Source organism: Misgurnus anguillicaudatus, chromosome 12, assembly GCF_027580225.2.
Source record: "Misgurnus anguillicaudatus chromosome 12, ASM2758022v2, whole genome shotgun sequence".
NCBI classification, from domain to species: Eukaryota; Metazoa; Chordata; class Actinopteri; order Cypriniformes; family Cobitidae; genus Misgurnus; species Misgurnus anguillicaudatus.
Genome location: NC_073348.2, coordinates 22,991,090 through 23,018,570, shown reverse-complemented (window position 1 = coordinate 23,018,570; position 27,481 = coordinate 22,991,090). Strand labels below are relative to the sequence as shown.

At 36.1% G+C, this 27,481-nt stretch overlaps 1 protein-coding gene across 2 annotated transcripts; it reads left to right on the top strand.

The window, feature by feature from the left end:
- Positions 1–315: 315 nt before the first annotated feature.
- zmat4b (zinc finger, matrin-type 4b) lies at positions 316–27,481 on the top strand. Of its 2 annotated transcripts, XM_055208735.2 has the most exons (8): positions 374–505; positions 2,432–2,506; positions 4,045–4,146; positions 11,682–11,771; positions 16,456–16,612; positions 20,778–21,002; positions 24,722–24,818; positions 25,746–27,481. In XM_055208735.2, exons 3-8 carry the CDS (start codon positions 4,045–4,047, stop codon positions 25,759–25,761), a joined length of 687 nt encoding a protein of 228 aa, XP_055064710.2. In that variant the 5' UTR covers positions 374–505; positions 2,432–2,506; the 3' UTR covers positions 25,762–27,481. The 2 variants fall into 2 exon arrangements, with proteins under 2 accessions (XP_055064709.2, XP_055064710.2); XM_055208734.2 differs by lacking the exon at positions 2,432–2,506 and having other exon boundaries at positions 316–505.

Below are 27,481 nucleotides of genomic sequence, written 5' to 3'. Positions count from 1 at the left end.
CGAATCAATAATATTATCATTTTAAAGAATGGTAAAAAAAACCTTCAGAGTGTTGCAGGACACATTGAACTAATAAACTGCATTAGCCTAAATACCAAAGTATATTTTAATATTTGATATTACAAAAATCTATTAACTTTAATAGTGGGGCTTTTCATGTGTTCAAATGTTTGTCACAGACTGACGTAGAAGTGTTCAAAATGCGATTTAAATAACACGAAAGAATCCTTCCTCATCACCGGAATTGAAATAAATTACATTGATTAATCATCTAATGAATAATATCGTAAATTTGGCGTTGTTGTTTCTGAAGGCAGCAGCCAATGAGCGCGGCGCGGGGCGGAGCCTCATAGTGTAACGTGCAGCTGGATCGGATGGTGATGCAGTACCAGCACGCGTCAGTCAGCATCACCAAACATCACACACACAGATGGACTGTACGATCAGCTCTCATCTTACTGTACATCCCGATCACCTGCACCAGAGTTACAGTCTGAAATTTCAGGTAAGCTGTTGTTTTCACTTTTACATTTCTTATTTATTCAAAGCCATGAACTTAAACGAAATGAACGATAAAAGAAAAGTGTTGGATAGTGATTCATACAAGTGTTATTATTTTAATTTGATGTGTCTTTCACTTTTTTCTTTCTTTTTTCATTGAATGAATGAATCTGTAATATCATAAATATGTTGGCTACAAGTGGATGTGAGATGTTGCTGAACTGTAAAATTATTTGTAAAACAAGTCAACAAAAGTGTTTTTTCAAAGTGAAATATCATACATGTAACAAAATGTGTGTTTGTGTTTATTTTTTCACCTTAGTCAATGTACTTTCACCTGTCTGATTCTGAAACTTCACTATAATGCTGGTTTACATCAGTTGTTTAGTCTGCATCTAGAAAATGTTTGGTTATATAAAAAAATAAAGGAAATATAATGTAATTTTTCTTTTCTAGTTTTATTCTCTATTGTAACATTTATTGAAATAACGCAATTGCTAGTTGAACTCACCACAAGAAAAATCAATATCTGGCCGTGAGGCTTACACAAAGCAAGCAATCATTTTTTCTCACATGAAAGAAGGCTGTTATGCTCATCTGCTTGGGCCTTTGTTAGATGAAGATTCAATTTGACAGGACGGTCTCTGATAACATCTTTTAAAAAATAAAAATGATCAGGACTATTTCCTTTCCTTCCTTCTGCTGTAGTTTAAATGACACACATTTTGGACATTTGGAGGTTTGACAAAAGTGTGTTAACATTTATTGACTGCCACTTTGGCAGTTTTAAGTGACATGTTTATCATAAAGCCATTCCTTACAATTTTAATTAAAGTTTAACATACACATTCAGATCAATCATGGGATCATTCCCGGTTGATTTTTACAAGCTGCTGTAGTCCTGCACATCTAATGAAAGGTTTCATTCAGAGGAACTGGCAGGACCAGATGTTATTCTGAACTTTATTTGACCCATTGATTCTCATTTAGAAGGGCTTTGTTGTGGCAATTGCTTCAATTCAATCCATAATTTAATTAATTTCAGTAATTATTTATTATTGAGGAAGGTAAATACCTTTGGTACAGCAGGAGTGTGTCGCTAGATAGACAGATGGCATGTTTTACATATAAAAGTAATGACTTTTTAAGTGTAAAGTCATGTACTACAGGTCACTGGTGGGTGTAATTTAGTTTTAAAAGATTTCAGAGTGTCACAGATGGTGAGTAAAAAGTATTTTTAAAAAAAGATTCTTTCTGTGTGTAAACAACTCGACTGGAATAGGTTTGGAACTTGTAGGGTGAGAACAAGGGGTTTGAAAACAACCCTATTTTTTAGAGCAAAGAGATATAAAACTCTTTCATCATAATGTAGAGTGACCATACGTGCCATTCTTCCCGGACGCGTCCTGGCCAGGATTTCGGGTTAGCCTTCCGGAAGTTGTAATTTTCGACCGCATACGTCATAGATGATTATAATTATTATTACAGAAAAGCAACCATTACATTTTAAGGTAAGAATGAAACTAAAATTGTATGTCTTATGTTTTTAACTGAATGGCGTATGCTGTCAACAAATACGACTTCCGGAAGACACACCGAAATCCTGGCCAGGACGCGTCCGGGAAGAATGTCATGTATGGTCACCCTATCATAATGTAAATTTTAATTGAATCACAAATGAGCCCTAAGCATTTTTTTCCCAGATCTGGCCCTTTAGTGTATATCAAGACCAATATCTCACATGATGCAGTTTCAAAATGTTAGCAATGGCGCAGTAAAACTACAGAATTATAGATTTGTTTTTTTGTTTTAAGAATTTTTTTTTCAAAGTAGCTCAACAGCCTCACTTTGTGTTTATATTTTTTACTTAATTAGTTATTTACTAAGTTACTTTCTGGTTCACACATAATTACATTATTCTCCTTATCAGGTGTCAAAACATTGCCATGCTGGCATTTCACCAACATTGATGCTTCATTTGTGACCCTGGACCACAGTCATCAGGGTAAATTTGTTTTATTGAGATTTATGCATCACATGAAATCTGAATAAATAAACTTCCCACGTATGTATGGATTGTTAGGACAAAATTTGCATACAAGTATCTGGAATCTGAGGGTGCAAAAAATCGAAATATTGAGAATTTTTTTTTTCAATTAAAGTCGCAATGAAATTGAAATGAAAAACTATATAATTTTTTTTAAATATTGTGGTATTATTAACAAATTACTTATCTTTGAGCTTCATTATTTTTAAAAAATTTGTGTGTGCTCATAATCTTTAATAAAAAATGCAAATCTCCTCCCCTCCTCAAAACAATCTCTCTTCACTTCCGATCATAAGTATGGCAGGTGGGCGGGGTCCGGGAGAAGATCGCAGCGATTAGCAATTAGCAACATGACCCAACTTCAAACGATCCAATCAGATCTCGGTGGACAAATTCAAATCCAGCCCTGCCTTATTTCATCTCAAAAGCCATTTCATTTGGATATACGTCACCACGGGGAAAATAAGGCAATCGCTACTTCCGTTTCATGGTGACTTTAAAGTCCTTAGCAATATTACGAATGATAAATAAATTGTTGATATATTTACGGTTGGAAATGTATAAATATCTTCATGAAACATGGTCTTTACTTAATATCCTAATGAATTTTAGCATAAAAAAATAATAATTTTGACTCATACAGTGTATTGTTGGCTATTGCTGCAAATATATCCATGCTACTCATGATTGGTTTTGTGGTCCAGGGTCACATTTGTGACCCCGCATTTCGATTGAACAAAAACTGCACTAGTTGTAATGATCAAGTTTGTTTATATATGGATGATATCTCTTGCTTCAGTCATTATAAAATGCTGATCTTATATCAGTTTCACTGACTGTGATATCAAAGCTCACAATAAGGTGGCATCAGCTGGTCTCATATTATTATAAAACATGTCTCCACCGTTTCGTTCTCATCCAGTAGCAAGCTGGAGACTCTCTGATACGGAGTGGTGCCAGATTTATCTCTCATCTTGTCTATATCATAAGCCCAAGAATATCCATCTTCTTTAGCCAAATGCAAATGTCACAGATTTCCTCAGTTTGCATGAAGAATGTCACGATATGATAAACCCAAAATGTCACAATGACATCTTAAACATTAAAAATACTGGGTTATTTTCAAACAATCGTTGGGTCAAAACTCCAGCCCATTAAACCCATGCTGGGTTGTTTTAACCCATTGTTGGGTCAAATATAAACACTTTCTGGGTTAACATAACACAAACAGCTGGCCTCGACCATTTTTGACCCAGCGCTGGGTTGAAAGTAACCCAGCATTTTTTAGACTGTGTAAAGGGATATTTGGTGGTTTATCTGTGTACACTGTCATATTTTGTACATGAAACTGTAATAAAATGAAAAAGCTAATAATGATCAGTTATTAAAAATAAAAAAAATCGTTCTAATTCGGAGTGCCCTTAGTAATGTTTAATGAATAATAGTTAATTGCTAAAATTCTGCATATTAATGCTGAAACGGATGTTTTTCTTAAGATGAAGTCTACAGATGTGGATGCAGGGCTCTTCACAGACAGCTACTGCAAAGTATGCAGCGCACAGCTTATCTCTGAGTCACAGAGAGTCGCCCACTATGAGGTGAGAAACACCACACACACGCACCAGCATAAACATTTACTTATACACGTTAATTTGATCTGCTGTCAATAATTTCCCGCGGTTTGCTGCACGCTTTCTTAAATGAGGGCAGATAAGTAGGTTAATTAGATTTTGGCTGCTAATATTCATATGCAATTAAAAAAGGGGTGTAAAATTCACCCGCCACCCATCGCGGCACATAAATGTGTTTCAGATCATATCAAGCTAGGTGTGCGAGTAGGTCAGTCGTATAAATGATAAATCCCGCCTGGCATTTTTCAAATCAGTGGCACAAACTTAATCTTGGAAGTTTCTAGCAGTATATAATCTTTTATAGAGCATCTTTACAACTATTTTAAAGTTGAATAATCCGCTGACCGAGCATGAGTGTAACACAAACTGCAATCTTTGTGTGAGCATTTCAGTACATTTTAAAGCAGCTAACGGCTTTTATTTATTTGCAGCAGTTTATTTATTAGACCCAAGCAGGAAAAGTCATTATCAGGACGCGTATGGATTGTTGGTTGCATATTGTTGTGTCATTACATCAATCTTTAATGGAGATGACTAGATTACGATCACATTTTAATAGACAATATAAATAATACGTGTTCATCGTTTCATTTTTTATAGTTGGCATTTTTGGGAGGGCAATGCCCCCCTAGACCCCTGACACAGCATTAGTATTCTATTTTAATAAATGAGTTAATTATATAAAACCAATAAAATTAAAACCTGTGGGTGAATTGCTGCTACTCTGTAATACTTGTAATGTATAATAAATGGAGCCAAGATGATATAAATGATACGCTTAAGATGACATCCTTGTGCCAAGCAACCTCATAATACTACTATAATTCAGTTCCTATTTTCAATACAGAAGTGCATCAAATCTGTCGTTTGCTTTCCATATACCTTTGAATTGCTGTTTCTTATGGAGCCATATAAAGTAGATTATAGAGGCTCTGGATGATCAATGCATCATTCTTGCATTTTCTATCAACCACATCGTCCTGGTTTAAGACCTCAGATACAGTAGGAAGTGTTCAGTGAATATCTGTGCGCAAACGTTTTAGAGAAGTTAATGTGATTTTTTTATATTATTAAATGAAAAATTGTGATTCAATTCAAAATCAAATAACTGTGTAGGAAAGTATTAAAAATGAGTGGATGAGACCTGTTCTGCAAATATTTATTATTATTATTAATGGTGGCGCTTCAATCATCTGGTGTTCCTTAAGCACCTGTGTTCAAAACTCTCTTTGGTTTTAATTATTGCATTTTAAACCTGTCTCTTGCTTTCCATCTCCTGAGGGTAGGGACCCATGCGGTCAGCGCTTGGGCTGGCTGAGAACCAGCTGTTAGCTTTACCCAATCTCAGTATTATCTCCACCACAACATCTCTTATGTTTAAATGATGAATCATTCACAGTCAGGTGGGTTCTGAAAAGATTCTGACCTTCTGGTGCTTGGCATGTTCATGCAAGATTATTGAAACACGGCCATGTTATTTGCTTCGTCAGTGTTCCAATATGAAAGATTACATAGATAATGTAGTCTCACATACAGTACTGTATGTTCCACCGAATTAAAAGGATTATGACCATGAGCATTTTTTATAAAAGTGATGACAAACATTGCAATTATTCAGTTTTTAATGTCTTGGTTGTGAAACTATTTGTGCACACTGTCAGAAAAAGGTATACAACTGTACCTTTTCTGGATTTTACAGTTAAAACAGTTAAGGGTAGCACTTTATTTTACAGTACGTGTACTTACCTTGTACATATATGGTAAATAAGTTGTATTTACCGACAAATGTATGGTACTTACTTTTGGGTATCTACATGGTAACTAATTGGTATTATTACTGTACTTACCAGTGGTACATACTTGGTAGTTATTATGTAACTCTAGATAAGTACTGGGTAATAACAGATACATACTTATGTATGTATACTGTAACTAACGAGAAACATTACTGTACTTACAAATAATGTACAATATAAGTATTTAGTATTTACAGGCAAGTTATAGTAAATGACAGGTATTTATAGTGTTCATATATAATAACTAATATCAAACACTTCTGTACTTGGTACCTGTAGGCCATAAATTAATGACCGGCACATATGGTGTATGTATACTGTAACTAACAAGAAACACTACTGTACTTGCAAGTTGTATATACATGATGAGTGTGTGGTACCTGCAGTACCTGTATAAGTGTAAGTTATACTTATACCATACGTATAGGATAACTAAGAACAAACATTACTGATGTGCCATTTTGGTACTCGGTATCTTTGTCCTTTAAACCAAGCATTAAATAACCGTATGCATTTACTACTGGGTACATTCACTAGTACGTCTATGGTAACTGCATGGAAACAGGACTGTAAAATAAAGTGTTGCTTTTTACACAGTTATTACATAGGACCTACCACCTAAGATAAAGCATCATATACATGTCACTGTGAGGCAAACCCAACCATTGACTATCATATGAATAATTACTGGGTAAATTTACTAGTACACACTTATTGTGTATATACAATTTGTAAGTGCAGTAGTGTTTGATATTAGTTATCATAAATGTACAATATAAATACCTGTCATTTACCCTAACTTGCCTGTACATACTAAATACTTATATTGTACATTATTTGTAAGTACAGTAATGTTTCTCGTTAGTTATAGTATACCTACACTATAAGTATCTGTTATTACCCAGTACTTATCTAGAGTTACATAATAACTACCAAGTATGTACCATTGGTAAGTACAGTAATAATACCAGTTGATTACCATGCAGATAACCAAAAGTAAGCACCACACATCTGTGGGCAAGCACAACTCACCTACCACACATGCACAAGGCAAGCACACATACCGCAAAACAAAGTGCCACCCAGTTGACTGTACCTTTAAAAGGTACACAATATATCCTTAAGGCAGTGACGGCCTTTTAAAGGTGCCACAATGCAAAGCTCGTCACAACATGTATGTAGCCCGTCATGTGTGTGGTTCGTCATTTTAAAAAATGTGTTCTGCACGCCAAGTAAACCTATGTACATCACGTGCTATGCCAAAACAAGTGCGTACTGCACACGCGTCCAAAGGGTCATGATAAAAGAGATGCTCACGTTTGTCTTGCGAGTATTTTGTGAACGTGACCATCTTTTTTTTATCATAAACGGTTTCAACGCATGTGCAGCAGGCACTTATTTTGACAAGGCATGTGATGCACATGGTTCACATGACGCAGCAACCAATGGTAACCAAACCGTTCGTGAGTCTCATTCACCTTTATAGTAGGAAAAAAGAATACTATGAAAGTGAATGGGACTCATGAACGGTTTGGTTACAAACATTCCTCAAAATATCTTCCTTCATGTTGATCAGAACAAAGAAATGTATACAGGTTTGTAACAACATTAGAGCAAGTAAATAACAGCAGAATATTTAAGCAATATCGCTCGAGTAGGAGTGTGATATAGCTCTATATCATCACGGCTGTGATTAGGCCAGAGGCACGAGGCCGCAGGCCGAGTGCCGGAGGCAATCACAGCCGTGATGATATAGAGCTATATCACACGACTCCGAGAGCGATATTGCTTTTATACAACAGTTCGACGGCACACGTTTGAAAAACGAAAACTAGAAAACAACAACAGAGTTATTTTAAAAGCCTCTTTGTTTGAGAACTACTTCTTCCGCCACGGATATGAGGGCGGCCAGAATGACAGGTAAAACTTTCGGCTGCTTTGAAGCTCATAACAACTCAATGGACAGAAAAGCCGTTACTTTATATTACCGTTTCTTGGTCACAAAGTGTAGTTTTAAGATTAGTTCAGTCGAGAATGTATATGTATTATATTTAAATCTGCAGTCGATTAGTAAAGATAGCGCCTGTTTGAACGTTTGCTTAGTGAGATTCGGTACGAATGAGAACCAAAGCATGAGCGGACATCAGTGTTCACTCGCCCCGCTGACCACCGCCCTCTCTGGGCTACATTTCTGACAGAGATACCCTGGCTCTCATGTTGGCCTTGTTTGTTTATGATCGTCAAAATGAGATCAAATCAGCAGTAATTGGTGTCATGATCAAACTATTACTTGTTTTTTAATTCATATTTAGTGTCTTTTGTGTTGTTATTGTTTTGGCGCGAGGTAAAAGTTAATAAAACTACTTGTATAACGTTACTATTGCTTTCTCATTTATTCTTAACGTGATACGAGCACTCGATTATTATTATTAAACTTTGTTCTTGTCAGTACTATATAAAACGTTTTTTTTATAAGTGTCAGAGATATGTTTTTGCATGCTGCTTATAAATATACCAGTGGCGATATCTCATAACATGTTTTAATAGTCACGATAAAGTAAATGATCAATGTCCACATTTAAAAGCTGCGGTGCTTACCTGCAGTTTCACGGTGTTTTCGCGTTCTGATAAGAAATATAGCTCCAGAAAAAAAAACGAGTGTTTATATTCCTTTTCCAAGTGTTAATCGTCCACACGATGTGACAAGACATTTCTCCCATTAACTGTAACGTAACATCCAAAAGCGCTGATCTTTGAAGGAATAATAACTTCTGATTGGGGATTCACAGACTGATTTATGAGCTAGCAAACTAATGAGACACACACACGGAGAGTGATTCAAACAGCGCGTCTGTGTTTTTCCATTCAGAGATGAGCCTGCTTAGGACCTCCATTCACTAGGTGGCGGAATGATACGAAAGGTGAAGCGGTTACAGTGCCGATATCAGTACAATATCGCATAGGTCTTAGCCAATCAGATTCGAGAACCAGAAAGAACTGTTGTATAAATATATATATATATATATATATATATATATATATATATATATATATATATATATATATATATATATATATATATATATATATATATATATATATATAAAATGTCTGTTCTTCATTAAAGCCACCAGAGAGACATCCTCTCAGCATTGCATCTCTTTAACAGTTGAAATCTCACAATATGAAAAAAACAAGCCCTGAGGTGGATGTTTGTTATTGTCAGCTGGTTGGTGCGGTAATGAGGACGATAGAAGTTTGCAGGAGGCAGAGCGATGGTGTGGTCATGCATTTAATGAGGCCGATCCCCACACTGCTACTCTACTGAGGAATATCAACTTAGAAGTAAACAAAGTCAACGTTAGGCTTGACTCTTTCACTTCTCAGAGAGTACTGACTTTAAGGCCAATACGAAATATTTGTAAGAACTGTCTAACTGGGAAGTTGTGGTCTGTTTATGCACTATTGCTTTATGGTCACCAGCATATTGAAACATATTATGACTTTGGGACCATTTGCACATGATTTTTGGACATTTCTTCCCGGTATGTGGCCAGAAAATGGGAAAATTGCTTATGGCTTAGATTAGTTTCTCCATTTCCCTAGCAAACAGGAGACGGGTCGTGTGAGCTCTGCTGTCCTCACCCCCATAGCTAGTCACTCCTATTTGCATAAAGTCAAACTTTTTAGTATTTTTTCCATCTTTGTGCCTCATAATTCAGATTTTCTAAATATTGCACCTATCAAATATTACAAATCTTCATCAAGCTTTCAGTTTATGCTGCTTCGTATCACATTCGTCACCCTGGGCCACAAAACCAAGTCTTAAGTTGTACATGTATATTTGTAGCAATGGCCAACAACAATACATTTTATGGGTCAAAATGTTTCTTTTATGCCAAAAATCATTAGGATATTATGTAAATATCCTACCCAGTCTCCTGAAGATTTGTATAAATAGCACGAAGTGTAAAACTTGTGCAATACATACGCCAAATTCCACTTTGGCGTGCATATGATACGCAAGTCCTTCCCTTTCACTTAAACGGTGAATTTTTTATTTATTGATTTCTCAATTTTTTCTGTTTTTTAAACCATTTTCGCTTGGGTTTAGGGTTAGATTTTAGATTTGCTTAATGAGGTTATTTAATATACAGGTTAATATACAGATGCACCGTTTAAGTGAATGGGAAGGACTTGCGTATCATATGCACGCCAAAGTGGAATTTGGCGTATGTATTGCACAAGTTTTACACTTCGTGCTATTTATACGCATATTCAGGAGACTGGGCTCAAATATCATGTTTCATGAAGATATTTTGTAAATTTTCTACCATAAATCTATCAAAACTTTATTTTTGTTAGTGGATGCAGTTGCTAAGGACTTCATTTGGACAACTTTTGGTGATTTTCTCAATATTCAGATTCTTTAGATTCCAGTTTTACAAATAGTTGTATCAAGTACCAAACCATACATCAATGGGAAGCTTATTTATTTAACTTTCGGATGAATAAATCTCAATTTCAAAATTATTTACCCTTATGACTAGCTTTGTGGTTCGGGGTCACATTTATGGAGATTTACTGTACTGTTTTGGAGCAAATATCTCATAAAGTTAAACTTTATACAAATGCAGAGTGTGTTGGCCATGCCCACACATAAGTTTGCAACAGCTACTGTTCCTTGAAATGCCCAAACTCAATAAAATGGCTGTTAATAGCACGTTATTCAGTGTAGTTTTAAAGAAGATTTTCAGTCTTAACCCTAATGTCTTTATGGTATAGGTGAGCAACTGAGATCAAGATAAGTAAGCACCTTATAGCTCTATTTTAAACCGCCGTACAGAGATGAAAATAGGACAGGAGGAATATTGGCATTTTAGGGAAACCGCCTGACTAAATACATAAAACTTTGCCACATTTATTGCCAGTATGTTTGTATAATGATGTAAACATTTACTGCCAGCCCTAAAAAGAATAGCTCACCCTTAAAATGAGAACTGATCCATAATTCATTCATTTTTCATTTGTCACCCTCATGTTATTTTCTTTCCTCTGTGGCACACAAAAAGTTGATGGATAATATTGATGCAGTTTTTGTACACGTCAAACCTGCCGTGAACGATTGACAACTAATGACCGTATAGAGCAAAATTTTCAGCGAATATTGATTAAAATTTTGTTTTGTTGTCGACTTAAAGCCATCAAATAGACTTGTGCTGTATTGACTTCTTTAAAGGTCATTGTCTGGCATTTTTAGCCTTTTTTTTTCAATTCAGATTTCCAACATTTTGTATCCGATCATTACTTACAAATCTTTATCATAGATATTAGTTATGCTGCTTTATGGAGATTTACTGAGTATACTGTTTTGGGTCAAATATCTCCCTGCATGGTTGAAAATGGGATTATGAGTCCAAGTCTTCTGTAAAAATGACTTTTACTGTGTCACTTCATAAGGCTGGGCTTTCTTCTGTTACACAACAATCAATAAAGACCTTTTTCCACCGACCAAAACAATCATTTAAAGGCTGTACTGGTGTAGCTTTGAGAAACGAGAGCAGTGGTCCATAATCTTGTTCCCGTAGCACAGATGAGAATTGTTTGATGTCTGATATCTCTTATAAATTCAAAATAATATTTTTTTATACAAATATAAAAAAGGATATTTGTGAAATCATCTCTTATATTCTCTTTCCCTTGCAGAGTCGGAAGCATGCAAACAAAGTTCGGCTGTATTACATGTTACACCCAACGGATGGCGGCTGTCCTGCAAAGAAACTCCGGACAGATAATGTAAGTCTCTTATTCTCTGTATGATCTTTATAGTTGTCTTGGTCTATCACAAAACATCCATTTGACACAGAACTAGGTTACAGACAAAAATACCACCAGCTTTTCCATACCACTGTCCTTCTTAGAAACTGAAGCAGACAGTTTTATTACCTCACTGAGAAATACTGATAGAGCTACCCAAGAATATTGGTTTTATGTCCACAAGGTATTGATTGACAAGGACGACCTGCTCATTCAAGCTGATCACTGCTGTCCGATCTTATGCCTCTCACATTACTGGGATCAAGTGATAAAGTCAAGCTCTTAGAAGTACTGTAAAAAGAACGACCAAATCCATTTGTGACCCTGGCCTACAAAACCATCATAAGGGTCAGTTTTTTTAAATTGAGATTTATACATATGAACAGTGTTGGGGAAAGTTACTTTTAAAAGTAATGCATTACAATATTAAGTTACTCCCCAAAAAAGTAACTAATTGAGCTAGTTACTTTTCATGGAAAGTAAAGCTTACATTAATTTTAAGTTACTTTTGCGTTACTTTTTCTTACTTGGCTGAGGCTTGATCTCTTTCAGGCCTAGCAGGTGTTTTTTATGATGTGTTTTACGCAAAAATGTCAAGCTCTGGCCTGCTATCTCTGTTTCTGACTCAAAATGTTCCCGCTCAGGCGCACAGAGTGCGTAATTCTACGTTAAAAGTAGGGTAACAGATTTGATCCTGAAACATTTTTAGTTATGCTGGTTAAAAGTCTCCTCACATCCTGATAGCAATCACTGTGTTAAGTTGTTTAAATGTATTTGTAGAAATTTATGTCATCTGTGAAAGGCGTAGGACCAAAAAATGTTCAACAAATCATAGATTTCGGTCCGAACGGACATTTCCTTTTTTGTCCCTCATACGTACGCGTAATTTGAATTCCCACCGCGCAGCGAGTCCACGCAGACACCATACGTCATCGAAGCGTTCACGTGCGCTCACCTCCTGTCCGTAAACAGCGAGAACAGCAAACTTTTCTGCTGAATTGACAACCTACACAGGAGGCACACAACTAAAGGCATCTTTTATAACAACAACAGCAAAAACTGCCTGGATCAGCAAAGAGCAAAAACCGGGATGCGAACGGCTGCAGAAGGCAAAGAGTCTGAAAGAGTCGTTGCACTGTTTATTTTGGTAAGGTAGGTACGCGATATGTTTGTATTGAGATGGATTCAGATATTCTACTTTGATGAAACATTGTGTTGCTTATGAAATTTGTGTTTGTTTACGGATTAGCGTAACAATATAGTTACTACGTCTACACAACCGAACGTGTGCTTAACCTAATTCTGATGTAAACTAGTTGTTTATGTTGGTTATTTTGGAAGTGTTATTCACTTTGTACTGCAAAGTTTTCTCACTGGTGAATGAGACATGAGACGTGACCGTCTGATCTGTGCGTGTTCATGTGTTTTGATAGAGGCGTGACTTTGGATGGCGATTTGACTTGAGGGTGGGATCGGGATTTCATTGCTAGGCGGCTACCGTTAGCATTTTTCTAAATGTGTTACCCTACCTTTAATATGTTCAGCTTTATTCGGTACATTATTTTATTTTTAAATTGAATATATTAAACTAAAAAGTAACTTATGCAGCCAAGATACAACTATATAAAATCTGGATATCTGAAAAATCTAAATATTGAAAAAAATCGCCTTTTAAAGTTGTCCAAAAGAAGTCCATAGCAACACATATTACTAATTGTATATAAACTAAACTAACTGTTTAATTTGATGGAAGGCTTAACAAAAGTTTAGCCAGGTTACTCATCTCATGCAGACTACTGTAGTTGCCTTAGTTCATTCATCTTTACCTAATTGTAATCTCTAGCTATCAGACCCTGCTGCTTGCAATGCATCCTGACTACAGTATCTGGTAGTCTGTAAGAGTTGTGTGCCAGAGACACCATCGTGTGTTCAAAACATTTTGGATCTAATCCAGAAACTTAATGACACGCATTCTAAGAGAATGTCTGAATACAGATGAAGGAGGGGTCTTTTGGGTTGCAGATGGCATAACAAAGTCTTTTTATTTAAGTTAATTGCAATCATTTATTTGCACCTGGGTTTTACCCAGTTCCACATCCCAACTGTTTTGTGCTTTGCCAAAGCTCGAGTTGGCATCCGGGGTGTGTGGTCTTTTATTGTTTGCCATTTGTTATGCTTATTATCACTGTGCCCAATGCACGACACTCTCGCATCCATAAATTCAGTCCTGTCTGTTAGAAATTCCATCTGTCACCAAACAACTTGAAGTTTCAGTCCTTAAAAGTTTGGTCTATCTGGATGCATATAAATAAATACGTGACCCTGCCTGTGAAAACCCAGCTCATTTTTAGTGATTTGCTACAAAAAAAATCATCCTATATAATGTAAAGAACATTCTGTACAAATATAATTTGATATCTTTAATATTGACTAAGGTCATGTCAAAGACTGAAATCAATGTGACTTTGATGCTCTTAATCTCATAATTAGATTGAGACCTACTGGATTTCACAGATATGGTCAGATTTGATACATCAGGTTGACTCATTGAAACTGTATTATATTACAATATTTAATCAAAGGATGCCCTTAAGGATTCACACAGATCTGGGCTGAATATTCACTACTTCAAGAAGTGTTCATTTTTAAAGCTCGACTCTCTGTTGTTTGGATGTGATGCTTTTTCCTGCCAAGGTCAATGTCTGAAGGGACGGTTTAGTCAGATCACTGAAGTCTTTCCCTTTGGGGAGAGTAAATAAAGACATTATGGCATGTCAGGAGAGGAATAACAAAAAGCCGAACGAATGGACGTATGTAATTGCTCGTGGCATTTCTGGTACAGAGGTGAGACAGACCTCTGCTCAGCTGCATCACATCCTTTGGTTGTTACAGAACAATTAATGCTAAGAAATTTGATGAGGACATTATAGGGGCTTTATTCAGAATCCGAGCCAAATTACTTGGTGACTTTGAACTCTTTTGCATGTTTATTGCGTGCCATTGACCTTGCAATGTCACTTTCTTAACGCTCACATTGTTGATTACTGACGTGCTGCAGCTTTTGGGAATTTCAGAGTATTAATACGAAATCGATTGTAAACCATTATTGATCTAACAAAGCTGATGTACCTTACAGACGCATTTTAACTGGGGAGGGGCATCACCCTTAAAATTGTTAATCTAGTTAATTTCAAAACCTGGGTAAACCTTATCCTGTCTTATGTTGTTTTGAAGTATTTCCTTCTGGAGTAATTAAAGGTGCAGTGTGTAACTTTTAGAAGGATCTCTTGACCGAAGTGCAATATAATATACATGTGGTGTATCAAGACCTTATATAATGAACTGGATTGTTTTATTACCTTAGAATGAGTCGTTTTTATCTACATACACTGCCGGTCATGTTTCTACAGTAGCCCTTAATGGTTCAAGAAACCAATTTGAAATGATTTGAGCTTTGTGACATAGTGCATTATCCTGCTGGAAGTAGCCATCAGAGGATGGGTACATACATGGTGGTCATAAAGGGATGGACATGGTCAGAAACAATGCTCAGGTAGGCTGTGGCATTAAACGATGCCCAATTGGCACTGAGGGGCCTAAAGTGTGCCAAGAAAACATCCCCTGCACAGTGGTAACAAGGCATGATGGATCCATGTTCTCATTCTGTTTACGCCAAATTCTGACTCTACCATCTGAATGTCTCAACAGAAATCGAGACTCATCCGACCAGGCAACATTTTTCCAGTCTTTAACTGTCCAATTTTGTTGAGCTCATGGAAATTGTAGCCCATTTTTTTCCTATTTGTAGTGGAGATGAGTGGTACCCGGTGGGGTCTTCTGCTGTTGTAGCCCATCCGCCTCAAGGTTGTGCGTGTTGTGGCTTCACAAATGCTTTGCTTCATACCTCGGTTGTAATGAGTGGTTATTTTAGTCAAAGTTGTTCTTCTATCAGCTTGAATCAGTCGGCTCATTCTCCTCTGACCTCTAGCATCAACAAGGCATTTTCGCCTACAGGACTGCCGCATACTGGATGTTTTTCCCTTTTCACATCATTCTTTGTAAAGCATAGAAATGGTTGTGCGTGAAAATCCCAGTAACTGAGCAGATTGTGAAATACTCAGACCGGCCCATCTGGCACAAACAACCATGCCACACTCAAAATTGCTTAAATCACTTTTCTTTCCCATTCTGAGATTCAGTTTGGAGTTCAGGAGATTGTCTTGACCAGGACCACACCCCTAAATGCATTGAAGCAACTGCCATGTGATTGGTTGATTAGATAATTGCATTAATGAGAAATTAAACAGGTGTTCCTAATAATCCTTTAGGTGAGTGTATTTACAGTCACTGATACATTTTTTACATCTGCTGTACAAATATATATGTACCATCGGTAAAGTTTATATTAAGTAGAGACTACAAAGTATACAAATATTTATGTTTATGAATCATAAATTATGATTGGTTGTTTGGTTCTAAGCTACTCTATTACATAGCATACTGGTGATGCATTGTATTAACTTGTTAATAGGCTCTAAGTTAATCCCAGGCAGCAAATATATTGATAAAAAATGTACAAATTCATTGCAACGCAAGTTGCTTTGGATAAAAGCGTCTGCTAAATGCATAAATGTAAATGCATTTCTCCCTCTGTGTCATCCAGGGCAGTACGGATGGAGATGTAGATAAGAACAAATGTTGCACGCTGTGCAATATGTCCTTCACTTCAGCAGTCGTGGCCCAGTCTCACTATCAGGGCAAGATCCACGCCAAGAGATTGAGGCTACTGCTGGGGCAGCCACCTGCCATCATATCAAAAGGTAAGAGATGCTGATCCAAGATCAGGTCTATGGTCACTATATCACATATTTAAAGAGAAAAAACGTTTCTAGATCACTATAGTCATCTCTTAATGAGCTTTACGCACAAATGATGTCCAAAGCAGCTATTGAAGAAGTGACATGTTTAACCACGTATGGACTTCAAATACGAGAATATAGGAATATAATTAATATAAAGAATATTTATTATTAATAATCATATTATTATTAAGTAAAATTTTAGTTGAACCCTTTCCCCGCCATTGAAGAGTTATTTCGTCAATTAAGAGAAACCATTTACCTGCAAATGACGCGTTCCTAATGAGTTTTTACGGTAATCTGTAATTCCGCTATTATCCACTAGATGGAAAAACGAATTTAACATCATTTTAAACTACGTGTATGTTTTGACATTCATACTGAATCTGATCTTTAACAAAATTCCTTTAAAAAAATGCAATTCTCTCAGCTTTTTGCTCAAAATGTTTATTTTTGAAAAAACCTACCCATATTTAAGAGGTTATCAAGAGAGAACAAATGAATGTAGGATGAAATGTTATTTTCCCCGTTTTGTTTGTTTGAAAGCAGAGGGTCTGTTCTTTCATTTGATATATTTGTATGTTTATATATTTATAGAAGATACATTTCCTGGAAGGCATTTTAGTTAAAGCAGCTTACAGTGCATTCAAGCTATACATGTTATCAGTATATGCATGCATTGTCTAGGATTTAAACCCATGACACTGTAGGCGCGTGGACTTTCAGATGAAAAATACAATAAAATAAAACCAAAGCTTACATGATGTTGAATTTTGCACAGGCAAGCCTTACTCACTATTTCTTCATGCAAGCTAAAATAGTTGATGAATGTCAACATTTTGCCATATTTGTAATATCAACAACTCATGCACTCATTAAAATGCCTTATGCTCTCAAGACTGTCGCCTGTGGCTTGTTTACAATAGGAAAAGCAACCTTTATGTGAAGCAACACAACATTTAACTCACTTAGCATGCACAACCGGGCATGGCCAAGACACCTGAGGCTTTAAAGTGACCCAAAAAAGAAAAAATGGAAAGCGTTGCAGGTTGACAACCAGGGTGAAATATGCTGAAACAGAAGAAGTAAAAGCACAGGTGTTGCTGTTTGTCAGCTTGTTAGACAGGCAGAAGACAGCTGTGATGGATGTTTTATTACTGATCGATTACATGAAGCAAACCTAACATACATCACATTCTCACTAGACTATTTATTTACGTTTCTGAATAAACTCTAAGTGATGCTTGTTCATGCAAAAGTGAAAAGAGACAAATAGTATTAAGATATTTGAATTTCCATTAAACTATTACACTGTAATACTGTAAATTGCATATTTATTAACCCAACATATGTCCTGTCCAATATTTACCCAGCATTGGGTTAAAAATAACCCAGCAAAATTTAGAGCACTTGGTGAAATACAATATATCCCGCAATGCACTTAACCTTCTATATCACGACAAATAATCAATTGTCATTTTAAATTTTTTGTTCTGCATATAGTGTATGCAAAGTAAGCTGTGAGTCTCATCAAAATAAATCCCAACCATTTGTTTCATCCACGCAGCTCTAAACTAAACAACTTTCCTTTGACACCTGTCGGGAGGGCAACACATTGCTGTTTGTCGAACACATTTGTCACAATGTTATTATTTCATGTCACACTCCTGATTATGTGTTAGAATCAAAACAGCCTTTCCGTTCATACACCTCAGGGAATTGGATGAAACGCGAGATAGATGAAAAAAGCAAAAAGGAAAAGATTGCCTCATATGATCTGGTTATTTTAATACATACTATAAATACACTTGTAGAGCTGCCAGTGTCATTTATACAGATAGATGCCATTTTAGCCAAGAGCTCCATTTGTATAAATTAACAGATTTTTTTTGTTATAAAAAAAAGATATTTTTAGCTAGACATTTACTAGGACTGATTATTATTAGATGTAGAAAATAGGCTTTTTCAGCCCTAACAGTATATAAATTCTTGAAAACAGACAAAGGAAACAAGAGCTGATATCTTCTAGGAGGAGACAAATTACCTCACGTCCATTTATTCATCACATTAGTGTCATGAGATTCAGAATGCATCTTATTAAAATCGCTTTTTCCTTAAAAAATGCTTCAAGCTGACACAAGGCTGTACCCCATGACAGCTGAGACAAACCGCAAGCAAAATATGTCAATTTAATCACGTATACACGTCTCCGAAATTCTTATGGGTTTTATTAATGCCGCCACACACACCTGCTGCTGTTGCCTGGATATGCGTAAATAATATAAAAAAAATAGATGTGCGGTTACTTAAAATATCTGTTACTGTTGACAAGGTTTAGGGCAATTATTAATTTGTATTGTTTCATTTAATTGAGCACCAAAGCTAAATTATGCCATTGCTCAAAAATGCTTTTTAATCTTTCCTGTAGCTCAAATAGTAGTGCATTGGCAATTCAAATGTCATGGGTTTGAACCCCAGGGAACACATGAAAACTTCTGATGCAAAACCCACCCTCTACACTGTTGACCCTTATTTTGTTTTAACCTAAATAAATAAGTACATTTAACCTAAACCCCTAAAAAATGTACCACATTACTCAAGTGTTTTAGTTTAATGCACAAATTGCATGATTTCTCTCATTCAATAAGACATTTTGAGTTTTAAAGATTTAGATCTCTGGATTTAAACATTTTACCCATCATGCACTGCAGCATGCATAAATTATACAAATGTTGTTTTGCTGTTTGTTGTCTTTATTTATAGTACTGCAGTTGTTTTTGTTATTATTGTTGCTTAATTAAAAAGCAATTTTAAGTAGATTTAATTTAAAATAACTTGTTTGTTTAATAAGGCAAAATTGTAAATCTTTGGAAGCGCTACACTGCAAAAAATGATGTGTTAATTTTTTACACATTGTGTGTGTCATGCCATTTAATTTCATGTTAAAATAAATGAGAGGGACAGTAATGGGAGTAACGCGTTACAATTAATTCTGTTACTGTAATTCCACTACTTTTAGTGGTAATGAGCATGTAACAAAGTATTTTTTTTAAATCAAGTAACGCAGTTACAATTAGTGAAATTTAAATGAGTTGGTTACTCGCGTTACTCTATTTTGTGAAAAATGAACACTTGCAGACAAGACATTTCTGATCTAACGTCGCAGGACCATGGGGGGCGGCACAATGAATATTAACACAGAAGGTGTGTTAGTATAGGGACAACACATTTAATGTAACAGAATTAATTGTAACTGTTTTTTACTTGTGTTGTCCCTTTCATTTATTTTAACATGAAATAACGCATTAAATGGCATGACACACACAATGTGTAAAAAATGTACACATAATTTTTTACAGTGTACCGTGTTTTTTTTTTATTAAATGAACGTGCTTGCAATGTAAGTGCGTCTGACATGTTTTCTTGTAAATGAGCATTTAGTATGAGGCTCTTATGTGTAGGTTCAGTGATTTCACTTTAATGGCAATGAAAACTTTATTAGTCAGTATAACTGAAATGCCTTATTTTCACAAATGTCACTAACAAATTTGACTGTCTTTCGCGCAAAACCCTCTAACTGCATGCAAAATATCACAATCTACTAAACAAAAACTCAAACTCAAAAATTCCATCAATATCCTAATATAACCGATAAACCTCCTTTTCCATTTCTGGATGACCTGAGATTGGGATTTGTAAAAAAAATGACTTGCTGCACTTCAGTTTTTAAGTTTAAGCAACTACCTTGACTATTGAGAAGTTGCTATTAATAATAAAAAATAATATTGAATTAGCCTAGGTTATTTCAACTTTATTTTTATAATTTATAGCAACTCCTCACTAGTCAAGAAATTTGAAATTAAGGTAATTGTAAATTCAAGTTGATTAAACGTAAAAAATTAAGTGCAACAAGTATTTTTACAGTATATAATGTGTGCCGAGAGCATTCGTTTAAGAGTATTCGTCTGAGTTTTTCACATACTGATATAAAAAATGTATAGACTAAATGCACTATAAGTCAGTTTGGATAAAAGCATTCATAAACATCTACATCTAAAATTAAAGAATCTGCAGCCTATTTTATACAGCACATGCAGCATACCTGGTCTGTTATACTTTCCTGTAGAGGTGACAGCCAATTCAGAACATATGGTGACTGAAGATTCCCCAGGAAGCCCCTTAAGGCAGGGCAGACTTTCACTTCGCTACTGCCAGATGTGCAAGGCCTGGTTCAACAACCCCGGCATGGCCAGACAACACTACGACGGCAAAAAACACAGGAAAAACGCAGCTCAAGCAAACCTCCTCGCACAACTGGGCAAGAATCTAAAAAACGGAGAGGAACTGAACGGTATGTGCTAACAACTAAGAACATCAATTTGTGGTAAAGTCTCATAAACAACATTTCAGCATTGACCTTTCACTGTTTTACAGGCCGCAGTAGAGACATTTTAAGAGCCTTTAGAGTCTTTTCACGAGCAGGCATTTCATTAAAGATTTGCATTATCCAGCTAAAGAGCTTTCGTTCCAAGCACTTATCAATAGGTAATTAAACAACGGGACAAAGCGTCCCTCCAAGCAAAGAGATGTTTGCTCACCAAGCAAACCAACAATGAGGTTTCAGACAACAAAGCTGCCTTAATTGTGAGTTTTGACGTGTGGAAGAAGAAGATTCCTTTCGAAGTGTTTACCAGTTGTCAGTTTGGCCGAATTATGTATTTAGATTGAGAGTGAAACGAATTCTGTCCTCACGTCACACTTATGACTCATAAAAATGACTCACCGCTGCAGATTTCAATCCTTTACTGCACTTTACAAGTACATGATGGCTCTATTCTATGGTTTACAAAGCATAATGATTACTTTGTAGATACATCATAAGGAGATTTGGGTCTTTTTCCTTACTGCCCCCTCAAAGTCCGGACCTCAAACCCATCAAGCAAATTTGGGGCGAGTTGTGGATTGCTCAGTTGACTCGGAAATGATTTCCAAATCATTTATTTATCTGTTAATTTGGCAAATCAGTTAAAAATTAGTGCTGAATCCAATAATTATTCATGAGCTCAGCAATTTACATTTTGTGGCATCATAACCCAACTACTTGCGAAACTGTCCCCACTGTTTTGTGATAGCCATAACTTTACAGCATTCCAGTCGGACTTCCAACCTAACTGGAATCTAGTGGCTGATTTTCCGAGCTTCCTGCAAGGTTTTAATTTACTGGCCTGTCGTAGTCAGAGGTGGAAAACAGATTTGGTGTAGGAACAGAAAGTTGTGGGAGGAAGCCACTTATAAGTATGCTTCACAGACCCTTTGGTTATTTATTGTATTCTTTGCAAAAGCATGCAGAAAAGGCTGGAAAAGGCATTGTGATGCCGCATTAGATGTGGAGTTGTTGACAAACGTAATCAGTTTTGATTAAATATAGATTCACGGTAAATGGTATTGATGTCCCTCTTGCATGAGCCTCTATTCATTATCTGACCTGCATACAGACTCGGAAAACAAAGGTTCCATCACTATAATATAGGAGTTAATGATAAAGATGAACATACGAATGAAGAACTCAGATGCAGAACCCTCTAAGTGTGTCTGACACGTTTTCTTGTAAATTGGAGGAAGGCACCACCGTTTTTCAGTATTTTACTATGTTCTTACCTTAGATGAATTAATACTTCTATCTTTTATCAGTGCGTGCGCTTAGTCTTTGTACAGCGTGTCGTGAATGTGTAAGCATTTAGCCTAGCCCCATTCATTCCTATGGCTCCAAACAGGGATGAATTTAGAAGCCACCAAACACTTCCATGTTTTTCCTATTTAAAGACTCTGACATTACATCTGCGCAGTAACATCATCACTCCTGACTACTTCCCTTCTCGCTCAATCGTCCTTCAATTTTATTGCGCCCGAGGTAGAAGGGCTGCAAACTAAGTGCTATTCTGCCATACAATATATAGTTCTCATTTTTTTATCCGCTTAAAAAAATCACCACGTGTTAGTTTTGTGCCACCATACTTACTCGTGTAACTACTCATGTAACAGTCTTTAAATAGGAAAAACATGGAAGTGTTTGGTGGCTTCTAAATTCATCCCTGTTTGGATCCTAAGGAATGAATGGGAGTAGGCTGACACATTCACAACGCGCTCTATTAAGTGCACACATTGAAAAAGTATAGGTATGTATTAGTTAAGGTAAGAACATAGTAAAATATTGAATACCGGTGGGGTTTTCCTTTAAAAAAATTTGATCAGATTCTTAATGAATTCTGCAAACAAACTGATATTTTTGAATGGCCTGAGACTGGGATTAATCGGATCTGAATCGGTTAATATCATTAGCTGCGTTTACATGGACATTTGTAATCCGTTTAAATTATCAATCTGAATAAAAATTCTCCATGTAAACACCTCAATCGGACTATAAAGTGCCAATCTGATTAAAAATCTAATCCGCTTGTTAGGGGTGGTTTATACCGTTTGTAATCCGCTCAAAATGACATGTATACACTTGATCGGATGGATAACTGAAACTGGGATGCTCTGCGCATGTGCCATCTTTTCTTTTTTTAATGGCGGTTGGCAAACCCACTGAAAGGTGCATTTCCGCCACCTACAGGACGGGAGTGTAGAGCATATGCACACGTGCAATGACGTAGAACTGCCGTAAAGACATGTGAGGTAGATAACTCAAGTTTGTTTTGTTGAAGTAAGTCACAAGAAGTGATTGTCTTGTTAATCTTGTTCCTATTATCCGTCCAATTCTCCATAAAGTGATACAAGACAGCGTTGTCTGGTCAGTCCATGATTTATACTCTGATCCACAAACGCGTGTGTTTGGACTCGCTCTCGCGAACGATCCCTGCAGCACCGCGTGAAGTAAAATACGCTTTTTGGGCACACGTGAATGGGTGTTTTTGCTGCTGCTTTATAATCAGTGAGGCACAAAGCAAATCTTAAAACGGCGTGAAACTATATTTGTGCAATGTGCGCATGTCAAATGATCAAATCTGATGTAAATCTTGTGTCATATAAACACGCACATCAATCCGATCACATTATTAAGTGTTCATGTAAACGCTATGATAGGATTTATTAATCGGAAGGATTTTAATCCGATGGAGGCAAAATGTGTCCATGTAAACGTAGCTATTATCTCATATCTGACATAGGTGGTTTTAGCAGCTTTTGACTCATGTATATGGTATGTGTAAAGAAAACATGCACTCTTGATTTTATTCATTATCTGTTTACTGCTTATGCACTGTTAAAAATGCAGCATTTTTGTCAAATAAACATATATTTTATGTTACTTTAACTTAACATATTAAGTTAAACCATTTCAACTTGTTTTTATAAGTCATCTATGTCAACTTATCACAGGTCAAAACTTAAAATAGTAGGTTGAATTGACTTGCAAAACCAAGTTTTCGTTTCATGCTGTATTTTTTTTACAGTGATGTAATACTGGTTAAATATCACAAAAATATGTCCAGGTTTGTTGAACTTAAAAAAAAAAATCTTTAAAACGAGTTTTTATTTTAATGTTGCTTAGATTGTTTTGCATTACAACATTTTATGCAGGCAATTAGCATTTTATATCTAAATTAACTTAAGTGCATTAAAATTAAAAAAGTAACAAGCCGTTGGGTAATAACCCAAAAATGTTTATATGTGAGCCAACCATGGGTCAAAACAACCCAGCATAGGTTAAATTACAACCCAAGCTTGTCCCTTTTTGACCCAACGCAGGATAAAAAATAACCCAGCATTTTTTAGAGTACCAAGCTAATTTTATTTAATAAAATTGATAAGATTAAAGGTTTAGCTCACCCAAAATTACAATTCTGTTATGATTGGCCATTTTGGCAAAAAACTAATTTAAATTTATTTTGGCTTGAAGTGGGTTCCTTATACAGTAGCCAACCTGGTCTATAGTTAACCTTGGTGGTAAAATGACAGCTATTGTTTGCTGGAAAGGCGTTTGTCTAACCAGGCCATGACGTACAGTATGATGCAAGATGAACATTCATTGTTGGTTTTTAAAAAGTCTAAAAACATTTCTGTTTTCAGACCTGAAGCGGAGTCACACATGTGAAGTTTGCCATGTTACACTAAACTCTGTAGCACAATACCACGCACATCTGCAGGGCTCCAAACATCAAAACAAGTGAGTATCAGCCACTTCATCTCACCCAACACACAGTATCCCCCCCCCCCCCCCCCCTTGGTAAATAAGGTGAAAATCAAAAGGAAAAGTACCAATAAATAAACCTCATTTGACAACATACACAATACGCTCAACCATCTACACAAGCCTAAAGAATAACAACATCTTACCAACCACGTACTGTATCTTAACAACCACCCACAAAATGCTGGCAGCAAGTTTGGCACTATTCACAGTTTATAATATAAAAATCTCGCTAAAAACTATTATTAACATTTATTAATATGAGTAAAGTGTTCATGCATTTAATTCTGCAGTGGCTGATAATGGCAGGCATGCACGAGTTGTTAACTTGCATTGTGTTCATGTGAGGGAAGCTAATGGAGTGTTGTATATCAGATCAATATCTGCTCAGAATCAATATCAAGCCTGAGTGGACTGTCCCCTAACAGTATATAGTCCCAGGCATAGTTTTCATGTGGAGGCTGCATTAGAGCAGGCAAGGTCAGAAAGTTGGATGTGTTGAATCTCAATGAGGTCAAGATGAATAAGAATGAACGTGGCATGATTGGGACCGCGAGGCATGTCCAGGTTTTCACCGACAGAGTAAGCGTGTTGACATTATTCCACCCTCTCAAGCTGTGTGGTGTGTTACTAAGCATGCAAATGATACTACAACGGACATACAAGGACGATGCTCAGCATCTAGGGATGTCAAAACTACCCCCAAACACTGCCAAATGTGCCAACGTGTTGGGTATTTGTTTGCCAGGCAACTAAATTTAATGCTCATCGGATCGCTCAGGTTTTTATCTTTAAAAGCTCACTCCATTAACCTCAGTAACCTGATGGATCTAATCATTTGACTGTTTTCATGCTATAATTTTTTTGCTTAAATGTAATCATGTGGTTTGCATTCTCTCTTAGCTTGAAGAACAAATGAAGGTTCATTGGTTTTCTTCAAATACTACAGCACTACTCTTGAAACCATTTGAGGGTCTTTCTTCCCCTCTGCGTCAAACTTATGTTATGACCAGAGAAGACATGGATTTACGATATCTTGACTTATGATAACAGACAGTGATATGGACACTAAAAATACAAAAAACATTGGATGGATTGTGATAAGCCATTTGGGTAAGTTTGTATGTAAAAATGCAACATTTTTAAGTATATGTGACCCTGTCTGTGAAATCCAAGCTAAAGTCTTAATCTTATTATGAGATTAGAAGCATCAAAGCTCAAAGGCAGGATAGGCAGGAATTATCTAAAAAACTTTTTTGCAAATTTTGTTTGGACTGTCTTTGTATACCAATCCATTTACATTAAAATGTAGGTACTCTGAAAAAGAGAGTGTGGGACTTGAGTGTCTGTGGACCTCTCACGACTGTTTTAAACACAGCTCATTTATTTCCATTCGGGACGAAACAAATGATTGGCTTGCACGACTATCACTCTCTCTTACGACCATGGCACCACCCCTGTTGCTACGGGATCTGCCCACACATGCACACACCCAATTGATTTGAACGTGCACAAGACACTCTAGGAAGAGCAAAAGTTCGGCAGAGAAAGTGCATTCAGAACTCACAGTACCTGCATATGCAGTCAGCGAAGGCAAACAAGGCAAAAAAAGGGAATAAACGAAGAAATCAAACGAGAGAAAATATCACGTGGCTTTACCTCGAGTCGACGATGCGGTAGCGGTATTGTCTCCGGTGTGTAGTCCTCATCAGAGGCAACAATGCTTTCATCATGAAGACTCTTACATGCAAAACACCGTATATTTTATGAATCTTCCACGAAATTCACATTCATCACAGTGTAACTGATGGTAAAAATATGGTTGTCTTATAAACTAAATATTTGTCGTATATAACTAGCTCGATTGTTACCGAATCAAACAAAATATATTTTAAACTTTACCAGTATTGATATCCTAGCTTAATAGTGAGTACTAAAAGCCATCATATTTGTTTATATTCATATTGATAAATTTAGGTGTATTATTACATGTGATTGTGACATGATGTTACTACATGTACCGCGCTCCTTCTTCTCCACTCGTCTGAGGTAAATGCTTCTCCCAAGCGCGTTCATGTGTTTTGGGGGTGTGGCTTTAGAAGAAACCCAAAGGGAGGGGGTGTAGTGAATGGAAAAATGAGCTGTGTTTAAAACAGTCGTGAGAGGTCTACAGACACTCGATTTTTATACTCTCTTTTTCAGAGTACTTACATTTTACTTATGTATTGGTATATAAAGACAGTTTAAACAAATTTGTAAAAAAGTTTTTTTTAGATAATTAATGCCTATCCTGCCTTTAATCTCAATCACTGATTCCACATTGATTTCAATGTTTGACATTGTTTGACAATATTAAAGATATCAATGGTATAGTTTTACAGAATGTTCTTGTATGTAGGACGATTGTTTGCAGAAAACAGTAAATCACCAAAAAGTGACTTTAGTTGGGTCAGTTATTTAAGGCATGCAAAATGGACACAATTATGACTTTCGTATTTTTAATGTGGTGTGTTTTGCTGATTAAACAATAATTAATTTTGCCTATAATGTTTTTATTTTAATGTGTCAGAAGTGAAGATTTTTTATAAGAATGAAAATGTTTTTGTCAGTTTAAATTAAAGCGAAAGTATTATAAAGTT